The sequence below is a fragment of the Alexandromys fortis genome, unplaced genomic scaffold, assembly GCF_014885135.2.
Source record: "Alexandromys fortis isolate MF-2015 unplaced genomic scaffold, M_Fortis_MF-2015_v1.1 scaffold_21, whole genome shotgun sequence".
Taxonomy (NCBI): domain Eukaryota; kingdom Metazoa; phylum Chordata; class Mammalia; order Rodentia; family Cricetidae; genus Alexandromys; species Alexandromys fortis.
In genome coordinates, this window is record NW_026067905.1 from 6773984 (window position 1) to 6799363 (window position 25380).

At 45.4% G+C, this 25380-nt stretch overlaps 1 protein-coding gene and 1 long non-coding RNA gene across 2 annotated transcripts in view; one reads left to right on the forward strand and one right to left on the reverse strand.

Moving 5' to 3' along the window:
• LOC126497291 (uncharacterized) overlaps positions 1–25380 on the forward strand; it is a 421870-nt gene that overhangs the window by 167068 nt on the left and 229422 nt on the right. The window lies entirely within an intron of this gene.
• Positions 9067–25380, reverse strand: part of Ptpro (protein tyrosine phosphatase receptor type O) — a 91464-nt gene continuing 75150 nt past the window's right edge. The window contains exons 20-25 of the mRNA XM_050135192.1: positions 24636–24770; positions 24272–24394; positions 19972–20126; positions 17276–17411; positions 11208–11328; positions 9067–10179 (exon numbers count right to left, since the gene is read on the reverse strand). Of these exons, the coding sequence (XP_049991149.1) occupies positions 11224–11328; positions 17276–17411; positions 19972–20126; positions 24272–24394; positions 24636–24770 (654 nt within the window). The 3' untranslated portion in view covers positions 9067–10179; positions 11208–11223. The remainder of the gene's footprint in view (positions 10180–11207; positions 11329–17275; positions 17412–19971; positions 20127–24271; positions 24395–24635; positions 24771–25380) is intronic.

The following is a 25380-nucleotide window of genomic DNA, read 5'->3' on the forward strand; positions in this document are numbered from 1 at the left end:
CCCCCCCCCCCCCCCCCCCCCCCCCCCCCCCCCCCCCCCCCCCCCCCCCCCCCCCCCCCCCCCCGCTTTTTTGTTTTTCCTTTTATTCACTCCAGGATTCTGGCCCATGAGATGACACCACCGACATTCACAGTGGCTCTTCTTACTACGAACACCCTCTAAAACACATCTAGAGGCCTTAAATGTGTGTCTCCTAGATGATTTTAAGTCTGATTAGTTGACAGTGACAATTAATGATCACATTAGGCAATAGTGAGGCCAGGAAACCCAGTTCTGAGTCTTAGCCATCCTTTCCCATCTTCAGGGATTGTCAGCCTGATGGAAACCCTGATTTTGTTTAGAGAGAAGAATTATCTTTCGTGCTTGATCCACACTCCTTTATTAAAGAATGCACGACGTAACATGCCAGTAATCAGGACCGACATGAGCTGATTTGCTCCGTCTTCCCCGCAACGGGACAGACAAGCATTTGCTGTGATAGACGCTGTGAGGCTGTTTATCCTGTAAACGCGATGTGAGGGTCCTGCCCAGCTCCTAGGAGGCAGGCAGCTGGGGAAGGACGGATTAAACTTGCATGAGGGGGGTGAGCGGAGCTATTCGACCTCAGGCTCAGGCAAGGCTGCGGCTGTTTCCTGGCTCATAAAACTCAGCCGGTGCAAAGTGAGAAGTCGAGGCTCATTAATAACCCAGTACCCTGTAGTCAATACACGAGAGGGGAGTCGACACCAGGAAAACAGTGCGCGGATGTTTATTGCCTCATCTCCAAAACCAGTTCATCATAGGACAGGATTCAGATGTTTGGACAACTCATTAATCTTGCGGCTGTAAAAAATATAAAATAAAATAAAGCATGGTGGAATGACTGTTGTTGTTTTATGCTTGGGTGGTGGAACGGTGGGATTTATGGAACACAAACGGAGACAGCTCCCTTTTCCAATTGCCCGCTTGTTTCCGACTTCTCGCAGCCTGTGTTCAACGAACATTCCCATACACATAGGCGGCATGGTACAGACAGGACCTTTGCCTCATGGGGTTGCCTACACCAAATCCAGCAGGGTTTAGCAGGGAGAGGGGAGGTTGTTACTGCCTGGGAAACAGACCCAATAGATGGGTATGCTTGCAGTAGATTTGCCTGTGAGGAGCTGAATACGGCAGGCAATCTGTGGGGCACTTTCACCCAGTAGATGTCAGGGCAGAAGAAGCAAGACGGCTTCATGGTCTACGTGTACTGAGGGATAGCATTGGATTCTTAGTTCTGCACTCTCTACAATCAATTTCATGTTTCACTGCAGTTCCTGAAAGGAGATATATTTGTGTGTGTGTGTGTGTGTGTGTGTGTGTGTGTGTGTGTGTAAGCACCCGCGCAAGTGGGCTTGGAGAATGCAGGTGACTTCTGTGACTTCCAAAGGGCTCTGTGACTCCACGGACTGAGCTTCTCAGTTACCCAGTTCTGCACCCCCAAACCACCAGGCACCGTGCCCAGGGCTTTCCATTTAATCCTCCACACAAGGCCGTAGAGGAAGCTTTTAGTATTCCTGTTACCAAACAAGGAAGCTGGCTCAGAGGAGGATTAAGTGACATTCACAAATGCTGCCTGCTTACCCCAAGCCTCAACTCTTATCCTGACCCAGGCGTGTTTACAGAGTAGGGCTGTTCACATTGGCTTCCTCTTCTAGAAGCAGTGAGCTTTGTTAGCTATCCCGTTTTGATTCATTTATTTGTTCTTTGACACGAGGCCTCATGGAGCCCAGATTGGCCTTGAACTTACTGTGTAAAGGGGATGAACTTAAACGTCTTATCCTCATCCTGAGTCCTAGGGTCACAGGCATATGTCACTCCATCTGGACTATATGGTTCTGGGCATCAAACCCAGAGTTTCATACATGCTAGGCTAGTAAGCTTTTAAAAAGAATTGTGGTGTTGACACAGTGAATCCACACAAATGGTTTGCACAACCACAGTGTAGACGAGGTCCCAGCATTGCTTTGTGGGAAACATTTCCCATATGTGTTGCGTGGACTGAGCACATTGGACGCATGTTGGGCAGCGTGTGCTAGCAGAGAATTAAAGTTCAAAGCCAAGCCTGGGTGATGCTTTGGCCCCACACGTCTATAATTTATATCCCAAGGCCCATGACTGTGAGGGATATTGCCCTATAGGACCAGAGCTTATCTATTTCAGGTATTGGGTACTTTTGTTTATTTATTGATTTTTTTAATCAATCTATTAAAGAAGTTCTGGATGACTCTTGGAGACTGTAGGAGGTTAGCGTAAACTGAAATCACGTGATTATTGTAAATGAATCCAGGAATTGTTTTTAGACTCATATGATGTTTTTAAATTTTGTGTGGTGGGCTAAACATGCCCACACTGTAAGTTCATACATTGAAACCACCCCCAATGTTATAATATTAGGATTTGGGGCTTTGGGAAGTAGCTATGTCATGAGAGCCCTTAGTATTAGGATTATTGCCACTATAAAACTACCCCAGACAGCTCTCACTTTCTATGCCTGGTGAAGATAAAGCAAGAAGCCAGTAAGTGGTGCTCACTGGAACTGATCGTGATGGTGCTCTCACTCCGCGTGTCAGCCAGCAGTCTGTGAGAAGTGGAACCCTGTACCTCCATAGCTGCTCAGTGCAGGTTGTCATATTACAGCATCCTGAGTTGTGAGAAGTGGAACCCTGTACCTCCTGAGCTGCTCAGTCCAGGCTGCCTTGTTACAGCATCCTGACTTGGCAATGACACACTGAGGCAAGTTCTGTCACCCTGACACCTCGCCCATCACACAACAGAGCCACCGGAGCCTTCCCACCTACAGTAACCATTTTTCATTACACTGCTAGCCGCTCACATGGTGCTTGCCAGACTTCCGGTTAAAGGCAGTAGAATAAAGTGTGACTGGGGACACCAAGAAGCCCTTCTAAGACCACTATTTTTTATATTTGTTTCTTAAGATGGTGTGCTTTTTAATTTTTCCATTTAGAATATTTTGGGAATTCCATACATTGTGTTTTAATCACATTCAACACCTCCCCAAACTCCTCACAGATCCCCACCCAGTTCCATATCCACCAACTTTGTGTCCTCATTGTAAAGCTTATTTTTAATTTTGTGTTTATGTGTGGGTATGTGTACATGACTGCACTGCCCACAGAGACCAGAAGAGGGCTTCAGATCCCCTGGAGCTGGAATTATAGGTTATTGTGAGCCACCTGATGTGGGTGCTCAAAACCAAACCGAGGTCCTCATGAAGAGCATTAGAGGCTCTTCCTGCTGAGCCCTCGCCACTCCATGCTTCCTATTGTGACAGAAGCAATGGCTACAACTTCTACTTTTAAAAGCACTTAGGACTTTCTGAGTGTTCTTAGAACCAAAGAAAGATTTTGCATCCTCTAGCAGTGAGCTCCTACACTGGGCTGGAACTCCCTTATCAGAAAAGTTACGACACAGCAGTCTGGGCTACTGCACACTGCCTGACATGTTAAAAGTTCATGGCTTCCTTTGTGTTGGGGCTTCCAACACAAAATCAGTCTGAAGTGCAGTGACCCAGGAGTCTGAACCAAAGCCAACAACAGCCTACAGGGTCTCCTGGGAGTTTTGACTTTGTGAGAAGATTTAGAAAGTAGCACAAAAATTAAGAGAGTTAATCTGGAGGAGGGTGGTTTCTGGTCTTTCCCTCCAACCTTGGTAAGTATCATGGGTTCGCATTGCATGGCTGTTTCATCTGCCTTTTGAGAATTTTATTGTTTATACATCATTGTCCTGAAAAATGAAAAATGTACTATTAGTTGATGCCATGCAAATGAAGTGCTGGTTGCTTGCTGCGCATGACAACCGACAATCTTAATGACCACACGGCTCGCAGCATCTCGATGACACATAGGCAAGTAGGTGTCCTTAGTCCATGTTGTGACTCAAGGATCCAGGAATCTTCCCATTGGTCAGAAGCCAGTCACATGACCCCAGTTGAGCTGCAGGGGCCATTTTGTACCTGTAGTTATAATAAATACTTCAGATGCTACAGAGTGGCCCAAGGTCCAGAGCCATCTGGGAAGACTTGAAGAGGAGCGGTCACTTTAGGTTAATAAGATTCAGGGGTAAGGGCAGGGTGGGTCTGGCCATCCTCTTGGGTCCCTATGTCTGGATATTTGCTGAATGCAGAGGTGACATGTGTCATGTGTGTGGCTGACCATGACTCTGCACTCTTTAAGACTTCAATGTGTAAATGTAGTTTTTTATTTTATTTTTATTGACTTTTCTAGGAACTAAAGAAACCCACTGCTTTCCTGGGACCCACGCTAGATGTTGTGTGTTTTTGTCCTGGCATCAATAACACACGAGGTCCTTGTTTTCTCCTTTGTTTTTCCATGGTAGAGTGTAAACTCCCTAAAGCAGGGACCTTGCAGCATCTGTCTCCTGAACCACAGCCCTTTCCTTAGTCTTGGGCATGGCATGGGCCATGGATAAATGATGCTGTATTTTGAATAAGGAATGTCTCCCGAAGGCTCATGGATTTGAACACTTGTCCTCAGTGGGTCGTGCTGTTTGGGAGTTTATGGAAACTTTAGGAGGTGGAGCCTTGCTGGAGGAAGCACATCACTGGGGGTGGGTTTTGAGGTTTTATGGCCTCTTCTACTTCCTGTTCTCTCTTTCTGCTGCTTCCTGTGTGGGGGTGAGATGTGATCTCTCTGCTTCCTGACTGCCAGGCCATGCCTTCCCTGCCATCATGGACTCTTCTGTCCCTCTGGAAAAGTAAGCTAAAATGCACCCTTTTCTCTCCTACGTGAGGTCCTGTCCAGTGAGGGACTCCTGGTGTGGGAGGTCCTTCTGTCTATGTGTTTTTGGTTTTTTGGTTAATATTGGTTTTTATTGGTTAATAAATGAAGAACTGCTTTGAGCCTATGGCAGGAAAGAACAGAACTATGTGGGGAAAGCTAGGCTGAATGCTGGGAGAAAGAAGGGCAGAGTTAGAAAGAAGTGATGGAGCCACAGGAGACAGACGCTGTAAGAGACAGCCAGTAAGCCACAGCCATGTGGCAATATACAGGTTAATAGAAATGGGTAAAATTAATATGAGTTAGCCAATAAGAAGCTAGAACTAATGGGCCAAGCAGTAATTTAATTAATACAGTTTCTGTGTGGTTATTTCAGATCTAAGCTAGCCAGGCAGCTGGGAACCAACAAGCAGTCCCGTCTCCAACAGACTCCAAAGGACAGGGAGGAAGGACTAAGAGGCCAAAGGTCCTGCAGAAACACACAGGAATGTGCACAGACTGTGGACGGAGGCAAGGTCACAACCTCACACATTGACTCAGGCCTCATTTACTGGTACCCATCACGCCACACACTGGACTAGAGTGGAGGACACATCACTGAGTCAGACAAACAGGTCCTTGCTCCGGGAATTGCACCATCAGCAGGAAGGTTCTGGTTTAATCACAGTGACAGAGAATGAACTGGAACAAATGCCCCACTCTTTTTCAAGTGGAAAAGTTGTCCTATATTATTACCTAGAGATGAAACTAGTAATTCTGCCTGATTAGAGTTTTATAGGTGTCGGGTGTGACGGGGAAGCAGTGGTGGGGAAAATGGCTCTGAGGGTGGGCAGAGCTGGGTCAGATTCTTAGGCTTTTCTCTTCACAGTCCAGCATGTGCTGTAATTTAGCTGGCACGGCCTCTTGATCCAGTTGCTTCTCAATTTCAGCATGTGGAAAGTGGACATTCTACTGCGAGAATGTCATTTGGAAGTTAATAAACTATGGTATAAAAGCTTTAGTAATAAACTATGATATAAATGGTTTAGCACTTGAGAAAGAAGCCATCCTTGTCCTGAGGGTCAAGAGTAAATGTTGTATCCATCCTGCCTGAGAGCATCCTGTGGCCTATTCAAAGCATCTGTGTGAAGCTGCAGGTACCCTGAACCTACTTGCCCAGTTACCAGGTGAGAACTGAGGCCTAGGAAGAAGAAAACATGAAAGAAAACGGACAAGGGCTGACTTGATCTTCCCAAAAACAAGTTCAAAGTCCAAGCCAATTTTTAGGATCCGGTAATTGTTTCCTTGTGCTGATGTAGTGTGCTACGTAAGTTGTCACAAAATCTTTTCTTGATTGGACACTTTCCTCATGGACATGGGTCACTGAACTGAAGATGACTGTAATGCTTAGCTTTGAGAATAAGAGAGGCTTTGATAGGCTGTCTTGTGATAAGCCCCTCACTGACTCTACAAACAAAGGTCCTCCTCTTCACGGCTGCAACTTCTCTCCCGGGTACCTACCACAGATGGCTGAAAACCAGCAGTGAGTGTCTCCATTTCTCTGTTAGGTTTTGATCCTCCGTAACCCATTTGGCCAAGGTGAATATCATATTTGGTCCTGGGCATGGTTCCTGATTCTGTGCCCCGTGCCAAGCACCAGGCTGGAGATCTGTGAGCTGGGAAATGGGCCAGCTATTTGAAGTACATTGCATCAGACATTCCCTGGGGTGCAAAGGAAGGCCTCCTTGCTAGAGAGCAGGGGGAATTCTGCCCTCAGAGATCGGACTCAGTAATTTTAACTCCTTGGAGAAAGGCCAATCCTCCAGCCAGCAGATATCATGTGGCCTGTAGAAAATTTAGACACAAAGCCTCTGGCTCTTGCTTTTTATGTGGATACTACAGCCTGTTCTGAAAGCTATGTTGCCCTCAGGGGGTCAGCTTTAAGAACATATTATAAAATCTGACATGAAAAGCATTTTAGTGGATTTCCTCACTCACAAGACATGTAAATGTTTAAGAATAATATTGTGTTTCTCTGCAGTGAGACAATGAAGAAGAGTCCAGATTACAGAGCTGTCAGAAAGCCCCACTTCTTATTTTTTTTTTCAGTTTACATATAATCATACATTTTCCAGTGATGGATGGATAGATTTGTGTTAATATTATATTTGTAAGTCAGACTTTGAGGTAGTTTGTGAACTAACTTTGTAACCTGTCTTTTTCAACCCCAAAGTATACAAATGGTTTGTAATTCTACCCTCCCTAGCTCTTTCTGTGTGTTGCACAGGTGCCTGTGAACTGTGTTTGCTAGTCTGTGTGCTTATTCAATACTAGGCCTCACTCAAATTATTTTTTTAAATAACTAGCAATGTATAATCTAATCAGTCTTTATGAATACAAAATTGGGAGTCAAATACTGGGACAAGAACCTGAAAGATCAGAGAACATGGTAGGAGCCACTGTCATTTCCTACCGCTACAGTTCCTCCATCCAAAATGGCGGAGATCCTGTCTCAGCCCCGCCTTACCACTTCCTGTCCCTCTCTCTACAGTCCTCCAAACCTCTATGGTAGGCTAGTGGCTAGTTCCGCCCTCTGACTCAAAGCAAGCTTTATTTGTCAGAACACAATCAAAATATCGCACAACCAAAGAGGCCCTGGAAACCTCACTTCTGAATGATAAAGGCAGGGTGGGTAGGGATAGAAACAGAACTGTGTGGAGTGGCCTCAGGGCACACCAGAGAATCTTTGGGGGATTCACTCCTTTTGAGAAGTTGTACAGCTGTGGAACTATGATGTGGTTATTAGCATCTTACAGTGTGCTAACTGAAGTTAAACAAATCCACAGTGAGAAGAAAAAGCTGACCCCTTTGCTAGATGGACATCTTTCCTACCCTGAAGTTGAGAACCTGAGGGGAACCAGGGGACAGAGTGATGAGAACAGAGATGGAAAGAATGATCTGGAAACTTGCCTCTGTGTGACCTCTCTGCAGTCTTGACTCTGCGTCTGCAATGCAAGCTTTAGTGTCTTCTTTTCTTTCTCTGAGGAAGCTGGCCTGGGTCACTAGATCCCTCCTGTGTAGGGGTGCTCAAGGAGAACATGAAAGATGTATGAAGTCCAGGCTAGGGAGTCCATGTAAGTGTCTTTGTCACCATGAGAGGGCCACATCTCAGCAGCTCTCCCGTGGTTACATGGATCTACCTCTGACCTGCTTCTGTGTCAGGTTCTAAGGATGTCACACAGATGCTTGGCACCTTTCCTTAACTCTGTTCGTTTTGGAGACTGGCATGGTGCATTATTAAACTGCCCAGGAGGGGGGAAGAGCAGAGTGAGAGGAGGAGGAGGCAGCAGGAAGGTGTGGGGAAGGAGAGCCAAGTAGGTGATAAAACTGCCATTCCCCATGAAGTCCCACCTGCCAGTCTGCAGGGTACGGATGTATCCTGCCATCCCCCTGCCAGGCAAAGAGGCTTACTGGCCTGATATTTCAAGACCTTGCCAAGGTCTGTTGTGTCCAAGACTCGACAGTCGTAAGAGTCAGTGGGGGTGTGAGCTGTTCATTTGGTACCCTTTACTGTCATGAAAGTCAATGACAAAGCACTAAACTGACCTTATGTAGTTTCAAGATGACTGGAGGAGGAATCTCAGCTGTTAAGAGCATGTACTCTTCTTGCATAGGACCTGAGTTTGGTTCCCAACAGCCATGTCAGATGGCTCACAACTGCCTAGGACTCCAAAGCCAGCGGATTTGACACCCTCTTCTGGACTCCATGGGTACTGCACCCACACATGCATATACCTATCCACACAGAGAGTTACATATAATTAAAAATGAAGTAAACCCTGGGGAGAAAAAGAAGATAATTGGATATGAAGGGAAACTTGGAGTGGGGGCCAAATATCAGACTCACAAGTGGGCTCCTGACAACCACATTACTACTGGAAGCAGCTGATTGTATCACTTTCAATTCAAATGTTGACCTCTATGTCTAGAAGAATGATTATCAATCTTTCTAATGCTACAACCCATTAATACAGTTCCTCATGCTGTGGTGACTCCTGACCATAAAATTATTTCATAGCTACTTCATAACTGTAATTTCGCTGCCATTATGAATTGTAATGTAAATATCTGGTATACGGGATATCTGATATGCAGCCCCTGGGAATGGACCATTTGACCCCTAAGGGGGTTGAGACCCACAGGTTGAGAACCTCTGACCTAGCATATCACCTCGTCTATCCTTGGGAAGTGGCACAAAATAGCAGTTTCTCACAGTGCCCGCAATGTTCATGTCGACAACATTCATGGTCACAACACACAATCATGTATTTTAATCATACAAAATCCAAAGAATTAAATGCCACTAGCTACACCAATGAAAATGAATCTGACAACAGAAAAGAAAAGAAACCCAAGAGAATCTTCTGTCGGAATCCATAGACGCTCTATGATATTCGTAAGGGTTGGTGTCCAGTAACTGTCCTAGCATGCTGAGTTTGTTGTCATAACTTCTGATTTCCCATCTCTTCTGGGTGGGGAAAGAAAAGTGCATTTTTACAGCCTATCGCTTTAGAGAAACTGCTCTTGTGTACACGGGTGGACAGAACAATAAATGGCGAGGCACCAAGACTAGCTCAGACAGCAGCGGAGCTCAGAGTCAGACTCAAAACTGCGGAATCAGCTCTGGCTGTTTGAAAAGGACCGTGACATTAGTTCAAAAGGGACATGGAAGAAACTCCCAACTGTCAACAAGGAAGAAACCCACTGGGAACTACGACAAGTCAGACAAATAATTTTTTTTTCCTACTCTACTTTGAAACAGGTTTTCGTATTTGCAATAGGAAAAGATAAGCTGGCTGATGGGTGTGGGTGGACCCTTTCTCCCCATCTGCCCACCCATTCCTGATCCCGTAGCTTCAAGGTTGGAGCGTGGGTCATTCTCGCTCATTTTCTTTGAAGTAGATTTACCGCTTCTTCCTGTGTGGCTGTGCCTCTTCAAGTAGTGAGGTATACCTCTGTAGTAATGTTGGTTCTCTCCAGGGCTGTGGCATTGATCAATGATGTGGGCAGATAACAATTCAACGTTCTGATAAAATCACAATTATACAAAAATTATTGCACTTAAAAAAATTAGCCCAGCCCAAGCAGCAAAGGGCCAACTAAACTGTCAGGTAGCGCTGCGCTCCCTGCCCTTTGCGGAGCGTTTTGACCTTCCTGGAATCCTAGCGAATTTGGTCCATCAGACGTCCAGAAGTAAAGATTCCAAAAGATACCATAAGCTCCTTAAGGCTAAGTCTGGATTCTAGGAGAGAGATCACCTCCTTGGCCATGTACTTACTACACAGCAGGGACTCAATTTAGGTAAAGAGCCCCTGCGAAAACTCTGGAAGCTAGAGAGCATGGGTAGATACCATGTCCTCACCTGTGGATGAGAGAAAGATGGTTAGCAATCTGATACATTAACAACCTCCTCCAAATGTCACCTTACTATACACACACACACACACACACACACACACACACACACACGACTCGTGGGGGGCCTGAATTTATCTGTGTATCTTTTGGGGACTTGTCCTTTCCATGGCTCTGAATACTTTCTCTCCATTCACACATCTGTCTCTTAACTTTCCTCGTGCTCCATCCTTTCAGCTGGCCCATGATGCTCTGACTTTTCCTTGGTGGATAGAGAGGTACCAGGATGGTACTATCCTAACACAGTGAAACAGCACATGTTCCGATCCTTCTGTATTTCTCCAATGATGTTCTACTGCCTCCTCTCACTTGATCAATGACCTCTGTGCCTTTCTATCAACTAAAATACTGCTCTGTTACTGATAAACATAGAGGCTACTTGTTACCTTAGCCAGATCAGATCTTGAGGTCAAAATGTGAGTGCACCCCATTGAACATGTCACTAATGTTTGAGTGACCTCCCCAATAGCTGCTCACACAGTGAATGAAATCTAGGAAATTCTAGAAAACATAATCCTGAGGCTCTGTGGTCAATATTGCTTTTCTTTTGGGGAGTATCCATTCCATTTCAAATTCTTCTGGGGGTCCTCATTCCAGCTCATAATTCTTGTAATCAACACAACATTTGCACAGCTGTCTGGGTAGAGTCAAAAAAGCACTGTCTCTAAGTGGCAGAGAGAAAATCAGTATCAGAATGATGAAAGGTTCTGGCCAGAGAGAAAACTAACCAAGGATGTCAGAGATTTCCTCTGCCGCTGTGACCTCAAGGGGGCATTGAAGTTTCTCTGTGTGACACAGAATATGCAGTGGGTGTTTGTGACTCCCTGTGACCACTCCTGTGTGACACAGAATATGCAGTGGGTATTTGTTTATGACTCCCTGTGACCACTCCTGTGCACCTCAGAATCAGAAAGGAAGGCTGTTGTGAAGTTCAGAATCACACAGGTCCCCTTACACAAGAGCGTCTCTACTTACGGCTCTGGATCCAGAACTAGGACTTGCTGACGTTCTCATAGATGACGTCGCTGATGCAGAACTGTTGCTTCTTCCTCAGCCACATCAGCTGCACACACTGATGGATAAAGATGTACTGCTCCTAGGAGAGACGACAGAGGCAGGCCTCAGAGTGGAGCGTGTGTGTGGAGGAGGCACCTGTGCAGGCGGCGTGATGGTCAGGATCTGGTGCGGAGGGAAACCACTTGCATGTCTTTACGGAGACAATGCTGTAACTTGAAAACCCAAGGTATTGAACTTTAAAGGTATTTTATCAGTGGTAGATCCTAGAATGCCACTTCCCACGTGTGTGTGTTTGTGTGTGTGTGCACGTCTGTGTACATGTCCTTGTGTGTGCATTTACATGAACACATGTGTGGGGGCCAGAGGTCAGCATCAAACATCTTCCTCTGTTATTCTCCACCTTATTTTTATAGCACAAATTTCCTCACTGAACCTGGTGCTTAGTGATTTGGCAAGACCAATTGGCTAGCAAGCTCCAAGGGTCCTCTGTCTCTGTCTCCCGGCACTAGGAATATAGGCTAATGTCCTGATGTCTTGCTTCTAATTTGGGTGCTAGGGACCTGAACTCAGTCCCCTATGCCTGCACAGAAAATCCTGTACCCACTGGGCTGTCAGCTCTGATGCCCCATACAGCAGAATGTATGTCATGTCTTTTTCTAGCTTTATTGAGGAATGGTAAGTAATATGTGGGTAAGCTATAAAACATGATCTGATGCACACAGGGAGCTGGTTATCAGATATGTCAGTGAATGGTGGCCATTCTCCTTTCTGGTGATGAGAGTACTTCCAGAACTTCTCTCTCAGCAAACTTCAGGTACCCAGCCCCAGCTTTCAAAGGTGAAGTTGCTGCATGGTCCAGAGTATCATGGCACAGTGCTGAAGGCCATGACATGTAGCTAAAGAATTCCCACCTCTTTGTACATTAGCACAAACTCTAGAAGTATAAATTAGGCAATGAGAATGAAGAGGGAAAGAGGGGTTAATTCCTTTCTGATTATATTACAAAAAAAAAGATCCTAAAATTGAAAGCAATAGGGAAAATACAAAGAAGTTTCAAGCTTCTCTATGTTACAAATGGCAAAAGGGAGAAGCATATTGGAAGGGAGATGCTTTCAAAGTTACTCCACAGCAGCAAAGAGTTAGCTTTTGTTGGACGGTCTCACAGATCAGGAACACCTACAGATAAACAATCACTATCTACAACATGCCCGGGAAGGAGAAACTGTCTTGTATTCCTAATTTGTGTCCATGTTTATTAGGGATTTTTAAAGCAAGTAGAAGGAATATTAAGACATATGCAAATGGTGGCCGAGTAGTTGGGTGGGGTGGCACATGGCAGTCATTTCAGCTGTAGGGAGGAGGCTGAGGCAGGAGGAACAAGAGTTGGATGTCAGCATTGGCTGTACAATGAAACTCTGTCTCAAAAAGTAAAGTTCAAGTAGGGAAAAATGTAAATTAAAATGTTTATTTTCATCTATGAAGAGCACAGCTAAAGAAGGGGAAAAGAACACATAGTAATAATTTTAAGCTTATTAAGGTAGTCATCATTTCTTACTGTTGGAGAGGTAAATTAATAAACGGTGTGGGCACAGATAATAGTATAAAGTAGCAAAAGCTGAAGTTAATGCTCAATAGATCATGTGCTTTTTAAACAAACACAGACAATGGAAAATGCAGAAAAATATTCAATGTTCTACAACTAAGAAAGCAATCTAAAGAAACATTCATCTTTGAAATGGAGTTTAAGAGCTTTGGGTAGTTTGAGATATATGTGTATGTGTGTAAATTAATATGCTATGTCAAAATTCAGTGTGAAAGAAAGGCACTTATCTCAGCTTTCAGTCATGTATGTTACATACATACATACATACATGAATTTGTGTTTCTGTGTTTCATACATAACAGAAACACAAATTCATGTATGTATGTATGTAACATACATGACTGAAAGCTGAGATAAAATCCCCTAGACATTAAGGTTAGTTATTTCTGTACCACTAAATAAGTTGATTTGATTTTTTTTCCTTCTTTACTACAATTGTTTCATTATAAGTGGTACAATTAAACATCACCCCTAAATAATCCAGCCAAGAGGGCCACAGGATTTTAAACGGTCTCATGTAGACAACTTAACACAAAAGATAAAAACAAATGCTTCAAGCCCCAGCAGGCTGGAACCTCACCTCTGTTCTGAACAAGCTTTGGAGAAAACATGTTCCTCATGTTGTGATAACACAACCCTGAGCCTCAGCACACTGAGCCACCCACCGTGGTCCTCACAAATCGCTCCATTATTTCTGGGGTTACATGAACACTGGGAACGGACAGGGCTCTGGTCTGGACTCTCACTCCACAGCTGCCCACTAGCCAAACTTCGCGTCAAAAACACAAACAAACATAACACATTTTCCTCAGTGGTGCAGTCACAGGGAAGTTGCCCCTGCTCCTGTAAATAATCCCTCATCCCTGCTCTTAAAAGTGCTGTGATTAGGCTCCTTGGATCCCAGGAACACACAAAGATGTGAGAATGGAAGGAAGACTAATTGGCAAGGGCAGGGGCTCAATGGGAGTGGGCCAAGGGAGTCATGGGGGTAAGTGGATGCGATCAAACTCCGTCATACATACGTGTACAAATGCCATGATGAATCTCACTGTTATATAGAATTCACCTAATTATTATGTATAGTTAGTATATACTAGCTAAAAAAATCTGAAACTCCAAACCAAGCAAAAGCAATCATCACAATGACAAAACCATAAAGCATAGGAAAAAGTAAGTAAAAGACTATTTATGGACAAATCCATAAGACCCAGAGAAAGCCAAGCTGCCCATCGTGAGGACAATCTGCTCAAAGCAAAACCCCAAATGACCTCCAGAGAGGCAATTGGAAGAAAAACAAACGAAATGCTTGCTAAGAATAGAACAGAGTGCAGGGGAAGGAAGGAGGGGGTTCCAGCCATCTGTAGGTAGTGTAGTATGAATTCAAAGCACTTGTAAGGATCTTGTCATCTTATATGTAAGACATCTGCTATATTCTTTATGACAATGCACGAGAATTTCCAGCCGCTTTAGAGATGGGAAGTGAGAACAGGAAGTGGCGACCTGATTCGTGAAGTCCTAAAGCTGAGGCTCTGGCCCTCTCCCCAGGTTCCGGCTCTGGGTCATCTCTCCACCAGGACGGAGAAGTCCTGAAGTATGCCAATCAAATGAAAATGGTCAGGACCGAAAGGTCTGGTCTCCAGAGAGACCCCGAGGACATGGCTACTTGAGTTAGTCACTTTGGCCATTCCAGGGGATCACATGGTGTGTTGAAATCAAGGAGGTCAGCAGTGTGGAGAAGGTTGGAAATGAGAAGAAATGTGTTGCTCCATTCCTGGGTTGATCGTGGCCAGGAAGACCAGCGCTCAGCTGGAGACAGATTCTGTCCACTTGATTGGCATGCTTGATTGACAAGCACAGGGAAAAAATCATTTTGTTCTTTGTTCTTTACTTATTAACCAAGTAAATTAGCAGCAGCGGGATTCAAATGTGAGTGGGCTGAAGGACAATGAGAGATAAATCCACTTAGCATTGGAAAATACAGGTTGGACCAGGGAGAACAGAGAAACAAGTAAATTAGATAAATGAACAAGATGTTCTAGATCTAACCGATACAACAGGCATAAACACACAAGCGGACGGTGTCCATTGGACCGCTGAGGGAACTCAAGGGGAAAGCTGGGGGGTTAGAAAGGCAGGAAGCCACAAGACCTGGGCCGGACCTGGGCCCCTTTCATGACTTTGAATCTCTCAGCAAGTTCCTGGAAGGAAAGGCACACTTTCAAACGACTGTTTTCATGGAGCTGTCAACCAGAAATGAGACTGTAAAGAAGGAAGCCAGACACCTAAAACTGTGGCCAAAAATAAGGGAGAAAACAAAGCATTGTCCTAGCTGTGTGGGAAGCCAGCCCCGCGGAGACTGGCCTGGCTTCGGCGATTATCATACCTGAAGACAAATCCTGGAGCGGGGAATGAGCGGGAGGATCCATGTATAGAAAGGCAGTTTTCAAAGAAGAATAGTTGTCAAAAGGCTAAAATAAACAGTCTGTAGTCAACATCTATAAAGTTAAAAGGGTATAAATGGAGGAAGTTTATCAGATAATTCAACCAGCAAGATGCTTAAAATAAGATGTCTTTTGAAATATGGGGATTTATACATATTATATAGGAATATGTTTTATAAAATGTATATCGCATATAATGGACATGGTTTTATTGCATACTGGGATATGTGTTTACGGAAGTTGAAAACCAAAAGTTCGAGCTCAGATCCAGCCCCCATTTCCTCCCTTCCCACCTCTCCCTTATCCTCCAACCACCTTCCCCCTTCCAACTTCAGATGCTCTGTTTTGTTCAGACCCACCTAGTATAAACAATAGCGCAGCCTGTGTGCGCATGGGGGTGAGACATCTACTGGATCCTGGGTAGCTTCCCGTGTCTTGCTTCCTTGCAGAAACCTGACTGCCTCTCCCTAGAGTCACCCACCATTTGTCCACAGCACCCCCGTGCCCACATCCCCCTCTCCACGCTGGGATTTTGTCTGGTTTGATCTTATACAGGTTGTCCTTACTGCTGCTGCAGTTCACGTTGGCACCCGCTCTGCTGTGTTCAGAAAACAATGCTTCCTTATCGTTATCTATGGCCTCTGGCTCTTGTTAGCTTTCTGCCCCCTCTTTCAAGAGGAGTGCTGAGCCTCCGGAGGAAGGAGTGTGATATGGACTTCCCCTTTACTGCTGGTCACTCAGCAGTCTCCTGCAACCTGACCAGTTGTGGGCCTGCCTGTGAGTTGCCATCTACTGCAACAAGAAGCTTCTCTGAAAGGGACAAGATCCTGCCTAGGATCTGCTTTCTGATTGTCATTAAGGTATCTGAGTGTTAGTGGGTCATTGACCCAAACTACTGTGACCTGGGTGCAACCCGGCAACAAATACATTCGAATGACTCTGCTGAGCCTTGTTCAGACAGAGCTGGAAAGATGGGGTGGGAAGAAAAGCAAACAAGGATAAGAAAGTCATGTGTAGCATACTCTGCCATTACCCTCCGGGCTATTTGAGTTATATTGCCATCTAGTGGTGCTTGGTGGAAGCTGCAGGAGGAAGAACGAGACATTAAAAGAACTGTCTGGTAAAGAGAGAGGTCTGGCTTGACCTTGTTCTATTTCTCAAGCCTTCCCCTCCCACGTGCTCCTCCAGGAAATGTACCCTTGAGGCCAGGGAGTGATCTTATAGACAAGTGATTTGGATTATAAAGAAGCCTCTGTACTTGGGTTTTCGCGCACACACACACACAGATCCTTTCTGGCTGTTGCTGGTGGGCTGTGCAATGTGGCCCAGAGCTGTCCTTCCAGGGTGAGTCCATCCTAAGGCTTCAAGGGAATGAACAACTTGGGAGAAGAACAGGCAGAGGGAACATTGGTTAATAACCCCGGGGGAATTCTAAGGTGCACCTTGCATTGGTTTAAGGGGATGGGACAGGGATGGTGGATTGAGACTGGCAAACCTTAAAACCAAGGGAGACAGAATGCACAGATAGAACCAGGAGTTGTCATCTAAAGTGAATGGCGACACAGTCACCTGGAGAAAAAAAAAAACCAAAGCAGTGGCAAACTTATTGACCAGCCTGTCATCTCAAGTATAAGTCAAATGGTATCTGTCCTACAGTCTCCCTTTGGTGGCCCTTATCCAGATTGACTGCCACCTTCAGCGGGCTCCATACTGCCCAAAGGCTTTTATTCTACTGCAGACACATCTACAGGCTCCATGTCCCTAGAAGGCAGAGGAAGCCAGAACAGGTATAGTTACTTATACACAATATAAGAGGCTAACACCTATGTATTTTGTACTGGGGTCGTCTGGAATAAGCGCAGCAAGAAAATGAGAAAGACAGATGTGCACTCACCCCAACAGCCCTATTAAAACATGGAGTTGGACCATGGGGGCTTTCGGTCAAGTGCAAACTTAAGCACACATATTGCTTCAGTTCCTACCTCTGTCTGGACCATTGACATCCGGTATGATCTCATTTCCGAAACCAGTCCTAAGATGTCCACGAATTCATGGTCTCGAATGTGCTGCAAGAGCCTGTCCAGGGCAATGAAGGTTCCTGTCCGTCCCACACCGGCACTGCAAAAGAAGGTTCAGATGGCAGGTGAGTCACAGCAGGCCTCCGTACTGTTGGAAGTCAACGGGAAATGCCTAGAGCTGTTATCCACGATTTGGGGGAAAACTCTCCTAGCGCGGTGTCTTCCACTTAGCTGTGACTTGAGAACGCAGACCTAGTTAGTGTTGCTCGGGTGTCATATTTTTGACCATCACTGATTCTTCCTGAAAGAGGCAAGAGTTTGCACCACTTCTGCCCTGGGGTCTCTGGTTTTGGAGGAGAGTAAAGATCATTGGAGCTGGTCCTCCCTCCCCCTAAAGTAGGGTTGCACAATATCAGCCTTCTGTCTCAGGAACCTGGAGCCCTGCTCACAGGTTTGGCTTACACGCCCACTGCCTAACTCTAGCTTAGGGTCATAGACCTTTGTACACGTTCAGCTCCCCATCACAGATTGTGCCTTTATTGATCTGCCCCAGGAATCTGCACGAAATTCCCAGTGATCCTTTAAGTAGCTGCTTTAAAGTCAAAGCTAACACTTGAAGGCCTTCTCATGCGGTCTCCGGATCCCAGCGCTCAGAGTGTGGCTAGATGTGGACCTCTATTGCCAGCTTTCCACACAGGCTCCACCTCTCCATGTCAAAGCCAACTCTCTTCTCTTCTTCCCATCACCCAGAGGGCTGAAGGCTCTGAACTCTAAATCACACTCACATTGTGGACAAAGAAACGGTCAAAGCCAATTTACGTGTGGGATTTGCTAGAGGAAAAAAAAAAACAAAACTAAAAGCCTCAAGTTCAGAGCTCAATTTGCTTTTTTTATTAGATAATTCTTCTCTCCCGGGGCTTCTCAGAGGAAATGATCTTCCACTAAGTACACCCCTGTCAAGTCCCGCCCCGAACAGCACCTCCTGGCAACTGTGGAAGGAGTGTGTGCCTTTGACCCCACAGCTGCAAGCCGCAAGAGAATTGTTTGGAGAATAATCTCATTTTTCAGTGGCCTGCTTTGAAACTGCAAAAGTCTATGGTGGGCAGATGAGAAGGACTGGGTCCTCCTCCTTCAATGACGACTTAGCGGCTCACCAGCACTGCTGATCCTGAACATTTACACATGTAACACACACACACCACGGCAGAACACACACACATACACACAGCATCATGGCTCATAGAGACAAGGAAGTAGATCCCAGATTAGCCACGTATTTGCTCTTGATGGACTCGTTGCTAACGCCTGCCCTGACATCCCTACCCTACTTCTGCCTCCTTGAGTCTGCACAACAGTTTTATGACATTTTGTCATGAGGATGAATTTTGTGTTCACTGGTGGGAAGGCCAGGTTTACGTTAGACATAACACTTCGTACAAGGAATTAGTATGAATTGTGATTTGAAGTAATGTTAGGAGCCATTCATCCCATTTCACTTTTGCTTCTGAAATTCCAAACGCAATTCTAAAGTGCAACCCAATTTATCAACATACTAAATATTTTTATGTTTTCTTTCCCGCTGCTATCTCTTAAGTCTGTTTAGACTGTTCTGAGTCATGAGAAGCTTTGTAGAATTTGACCTAAGATATTTTGTGCTATATTCACTCTAGAGTTCGATGGTGATGTCACATAGTATTTGGCCTTTGGAGACCCATATGTGGAGATTTTTTTTTCTTTGCTCTAGTTGAGTGAACTTTTGTAAATCTTTGCATCTCTCTGCTCTCATCTTCTTTTGCTTTTGAAATTGGAATAATAACATCTATTTTAAGCTGAGATTTGTGGCACATTCCTATAATCCCAGGACACAAAAAGCTGAGACAGGAGAATGACTACAAGGTTAGTCTGGGCTAAAGAGTGAATTTAAGGCTAGACAGGGCTACAAAGTAAGATACTATCTCATAAAAAGCAAATTAGAAAATATTTCCCACAGTCTCTAGTAATAAATGAACCATATGATAAGGAAGCAGTAAATATAGTAAAACAACTAGACAAGGACTCAAAAATCATAATTAATTTATAGAAAGAAAACCATGGTACATATGATGGTTAACATTTTCAAGTTAACAGGACCCAGATTCACCTAGGACAGTGGTTCTCAACCTTGCTAATGCTGCAACCCTTTAATACAGTTGCTCATGCTGCAATGATCCCCAACCCTAAAATTATTTCCATTACTACTTCATAACTGCAATTAGTCCTAACGTAAATATCTGATAAGCAGGATATCTGATATGTAATCCCTGTGAAAAGGGTTGTTCAACCCTCAAAGGGGTCACAATCCACAGACTGAGAGCCACTGGCCTAGAGACAAGTGGCTTGCCTGGCTGAGAGCGAGTTTCTAGACAGGTTGACTATGGTTAGAAGCCCAACCTGAAGGCAGGCAACACCATGGCACAGGCTGTGGCCCCTGCTTGAATAAAGAAGAGAATGCTGGCCATGGCCAGTACTCATCGCTCTGCTTCACAACGGTGGCCGCCTTAAGTCCTCACCACCATGTTGTCCCACCAAGACAGACTAAACCCTTGAACTAAGTCAACTTTCGTAAGTGGTCGTTGTCAGTGAGACAGGTAACTAACAAGGAAATGCCAGATGAAGGTCACCTGCAGTGGATGATCATGGGCCCTTTGCTCTTGGTGGCTTGCTGTCGGACCATGAATACAAACTGCAGGATGCTCTCGGCCGCGTTTGCTGGAGGCACACCGTGATCAGGCCAGGCCGTGTAGTTGAAATGCATGACGTCTTGAGCCTCATCAGCCTGTAGGGGAGAAATGCCAAAGAGCATGGGTTAGTCACGTCATCTAGACCTGGCACGTCCCGAGCCACTATGGCACAGCAAGCTGGCCCTACATTCTACTGCTCTCCATTCCCCTTCCCTTCCCAACTCTGAGCCCTGGCACGGTCATCATCAGGTCCTGAAGAGAAAGGTTAATTATAATTGTCCAAAGCCCCCAACGATGGAGACACAGGCTAACCCGTATCTATTAACTAGAGGCTAAGAACAAGTGTAGGCGGACTCAGGTTGACACCTTGCCTCTGCCATTCAGAAGCTGCCTCAGGCCTGGCCCAAGAACTTTTAAAAACTATGGTTTGTGTCCTACTTGGGGGCTCTCTTCCACCCCTATTTATCACATTCCCTGCTAGTGGAACCACTGGTTCTTCATCCAGAGACATTCTCTAGCCAATGAACTTTCCTGGAAAATTCCCAGAGATCACATTCGTGTGCCAAAGCATCCTGCAGATAAAGACTATATTATCAGCATGCAAAAATCCATCTCTGCACTGGAATGGACCAGCACTAGAGTGCCACTCGTGTCCCGGCATTCTCAGGGGATCTGGCTGAAGTCCAGCTCCAGTGGGATGCACACCTGTATATGGCACCTCACTTCACTTTAAGATAGATACACAGCCCATCAGTAAGGATCTTTCGAGATCAGCTCTGCTTAGTCTCCAGGAAGTTATAAGAATAATTTGTTCCCTTGTTAACTGTGAGGCCGGTTCCCAAACCGGGCTCTTCTCAACTATCTTGTTCATCGCTCATCCGTCAAACTTGCAAAGATCCTACAATCCGCTCTGGATAGAATATTCTAGCAAAAGTTTAGATGGTTTGGGGTTCACGTTTATATTCAAGTAGCAAAGAGAAATGAATCCCATAGGGCAAAACCGTACACTCTTAAGCAGAATTTGCATCTATATCAGTAAATTTTTATGGAAATGATAGGTGAAAATACATGGTAAGATTTAGTGATAACAGTACCATCACTTCAACTATATCCACAGTCTCTTTGGCTCCCAAGAGCGTACGCCACTCACAGGCAGCATAAAGTGCTCAGAGGCTCCTGTTCCAGGCACACAGAGTAATAAAGACTGTGAAGATGTGTGCTGATTTCCCTTACAGTTGTCTTCAAGGAATATGTCACACCCTGAGTGTTTCAAGTTAGTTGCCCGATAGTCTGGCTTGTCTAGAAAGGCTCATAAAGCACGCCAACTCTGTTCACATGCCGATTCTTGTATTGTCTTTCCATGTTCATATTCCAATATAGCTAATCTGAAAATGTCATTGGCTCTAAAGTGCAAGTGGATATAAAACGAGGAAAGCCACTAGGGTCCTTAGTCTCCTCTCGGCTCCAGAGCAGGGCCATGGGACTGGCAGCAGCCTTTCCAGGTGATAGTAAAGCCCGGCGTCCATGGGAATCAATAATTTGTTGATGTTTATTCAGTTCACACCAGTCTCCATGTGCCGGGAAATAGCAAGCTGGCGTTAAAGTCGTTTTCCTTGCTTAACTGAGAAAACCCTTCTGTTTGATCTGACTCGGCTATCATGAGTTCTCTTCCTCTGATTTTCTCATTATCTGTATCTTGTTGAAAAGATTCTTTCGAACGTTACGCATCTCAATGTGGAGCAAAGAAAGAAGGGCGGGTGTGAACAAAAACTGAAGGGGAAAAATGGCTTATCCGACCAATTTAGGTTCTGCCAGTTTACTGCCTGAAGAGGGCGCCCTGCCACCAGATGCTGGTGTCCTCTGAGCCCCCTTACAGGCAAACAAGTTGTTTGCTGCATTATTTCTGGTCACTGAAAGATGGGGCTGTCATTTAAGAGCAAGGACAAGAAGCATATTATTGCTCACACTATGATCTATGTAAGTCTTCCCTGTAAAGGGAGCAGGCACGAGAACAGACCCTACATTGTACTCTATTTCTTTCCCAGCTCCCAGATGCAAACGTGGGAAAGGATTTGTTCTCTATTCTTTAGCAATTTGCACTGGCTTCCCCGCTGAAGCAGCCCAGAAAGCTAGCTCAGTTTAAATGGCATTAAGATGGTGAAATATCACCATTGGTAGAAAGTCAATTGACTCGGATAGCACTTCATTCATTCTGAAACAGCTCATTCTTAGATACGTTCATTGCGGAGAGAAAGAGCGCTTGCTGCTGAAACTGGCAGTGCTGGAGGGTGGAGGAGGTGAAGAAAGAAAACCGCCGTGGATATGTGCTGAGCTGGAGCAGCGTGTAGGGGACTCCAAGGCAGGCAAGGAGGGGCTCAAGTCTCAGAGCCTGGGAAGGCTTCATAAAGGAGTGTCGGTAGCCGAGTTAGCTGCTTGGGGAACAAGGAAGAGCTGGACAATTCAAAAGGAGGAAGGGACAAAACAGCCTGCTACACACACACACACACACACACACACACACACACACACACACACTGGGGGTGTGCCTGGACTTTTTATTTATTACACATCCCAGAGAAAGCTACCGTTTACAGCTAGTAGATAAGAACCGGTTTATTACTTCTACACCAGTGAGTGAGTGGCTAACTGAGTGTGTTGGGTAATCTTTGTTAGCACATTTTCTGGAAAGGGCCAGGTAGGTATTTTAGTATTTTCAGATATTGCAACCATGTAGTTTCCGTGGGAGTCACAGACAATATATCACGAATAAATGTAACCTGTGAGCCAACAGAACACTAGGCACACTGAAGTTTAAATTTCATATAATATTTCCTGTGAAATAATCTTTAAATTTTTTTTCTTGGAGGGCTGGGTCTTAAGATGTGTGGTTAAGGCGAGCCTCATACTCCCTGTCCTCCTGCCTCAGCCTTCTAAGTACTGGGTGGTTGGTATGTGCCACCATGTCTATGAATGGCCAAAGGCCATTTTTGTGAAGGAGGAACTCCAGGATTTGCATCTGCCATCCAAGCGCTAGGCTGGTTGGCTGTATCTCTAGTCCTCCCAACATTTGAAAGCCCAGAAGCCATGCCTAACTGTTGTGGGCTATTTGATCACACTGTGGGAAGACGTGCCACTGTTTTACCTCATCTGCCGGAAACACCTTCTGTTTGCTTTAAAAGAGGCGAACAGCCAATAGCTAGGCAGAAGAGAATAGGTGGGACTTCCAGGCAGAGATAGGAATTCTGGGAAGAATCTGAGAGGTGGGGTATTTGCCAGCGAGGTTGGAGATATGGTACCTAGGAGAGGCAATGAGCCGCATGGTGGAACACAGATTAATATAAATGGGTTAAGTTTTAAGAGCTAGTTGGGAACAAGCACAGACTAGAGCCAAGCTTTCATAATTAATAAATAGTCTCCATGTCATTATTTGGAGCTGGCAGTCCAAAGAAAGACCTGTAAAGCTCAGGGTTCTTTACAAAACAGGCAGTGGACGAATTTGGCTGGGCCACAGGAGTCAGTACACCCTCTCCTGCTCAGTGCCTGTAGGAAGGGGTGTCTCTGCACACAAAAGAACAAGGCAAGAGGACTCGTCAGTTAAGTTTTCTTCTCAACAGACAGCTCATTACCAGGGGACTGTACTGGTGGACATGCTTTTCTATCAACAGCAAATTAAATAACTGGCTGATGTGAGCACTGGAACCCAGCCCTAAAACGGGCAACCCTCAGAGTCTTGTCCTCTGAGACAGAAGCAGGTAATGGAACAGATCTTTCTGGAACTCTACCTAATCCACCTAACTCTAAGAGAGACATTAAGGAGGTTTAGACATTGAAACCCAGAACAGGATTCTAACTAGTAAGTGTCGGTTCTGATGTTTAATTGAAATGTATCCATGCTTTATATATTTGGTGGTCACTCTTATTTGATTAATGCAAGTAATGAGAACCCCGCCCCATCAGTGTGATTGACAGCCCTGCACAAGTTTGAGAAGGACCAGTGCAGATGTTTCTTTCACCTCCTCTGACCTTCAAAGACAACATTTCCTCCAAAGCGCGCTGGATGAAAATAGGGAGTAACTCTGCGGAGTCAGATCTTCTGTGTCTTGAAGGTAGCAGCATGACAGAGCCTGCAGTGCTCACAGTCTTACATAGTGATGCTTTGATCTCCAGATTCTCATACGGGGGTACTGGCGGGAGAGTGTGGGGCTGGGGACCACCCTCCCTGTGTCTGGTGAAAACGTACGTAATTGATCCGGAAGTGTCTGCTGGCCCAGTCGTCCTGTTCTTCCTCAGAGATCATCTCCACGGTGATGTCACCGTAAGCGATGGGCTCTTCTGTGAATGGCCAGTAGTGGTCACATTTTACCTGGGCAAAAGCAATATGATTTTTGTAAACAAATAAACAAGAAGAAGCCAGGGAAGAAATAGAGTATGTGCTCACTGACGGGCAGCAAGGACCCTCGTTTCAGAAGAAACATGCAGCCCTGTGGTCAGGGTGAAACCTAGGCAAGTGAGTTGCTTCTCTGATTGGACACAACATCCAGGGCATGGGTGGGGTGCAGTGGGGGTACTCATGGCCAACAGGCACACAGTGTGTCGGGACTCACCCTCCTCTTCTCATTGCACTGGGTGAGCATGACAATGATATGAGACTTCTGCTGTAGGACCATCTTCCAGAAATCGTTTCTGGTTTCCGGCAGTGGCCCCTGGGTGGCGATGTACTCCTGCGGTGAGTTGTACCCCTGAAAGAGGAGTGACAACGTTAACACGTCAGCAGCCACCTTCACTCGCACGCACCTGTGGGGACAGCTGACATTCTGCTGGTGACGAAGCTGGCAAAGGATCACACACCTACACGGCATTTTCTCCTCCTTATCATGGGAGAGGTGATCAGAGGGACTGTACGGGTCGGTGTGATCTTAAGTTCTTTATGACTTAAAGCTCTGGGATGTAGGAGCCTATCAAATCATGTCCACACCTTTTTATGACCACCACACTCTTCATTGCTGTTTTAAATGCACAGGTGCACAGGTGCGCCCTTTGAATCTGGGCTCAGAACTCTAAACACAAGGGAGAGACTCCTTGGTGTGACCCCCTTTCTTTTACTCTGCTGGTCTCTCATGAGTGTCTGTGAGCCCCCTCCCACTACCAGAGAGGGGTTCTCAACCTGTGGGTCATGACCCTTTTGGGGGTCAAAAGACCCTTTCACAGGGGTCACATATCAAATATCCTGCATTTTATATGTTTATATTATGATTCATAACAGTAGCGAAACAGTACAGTTATGAGTAGCAACGAAATCATTTTATGGCTGGGGGTCACGGCAACATGAGGAGCTGTATGCAGGGTCGC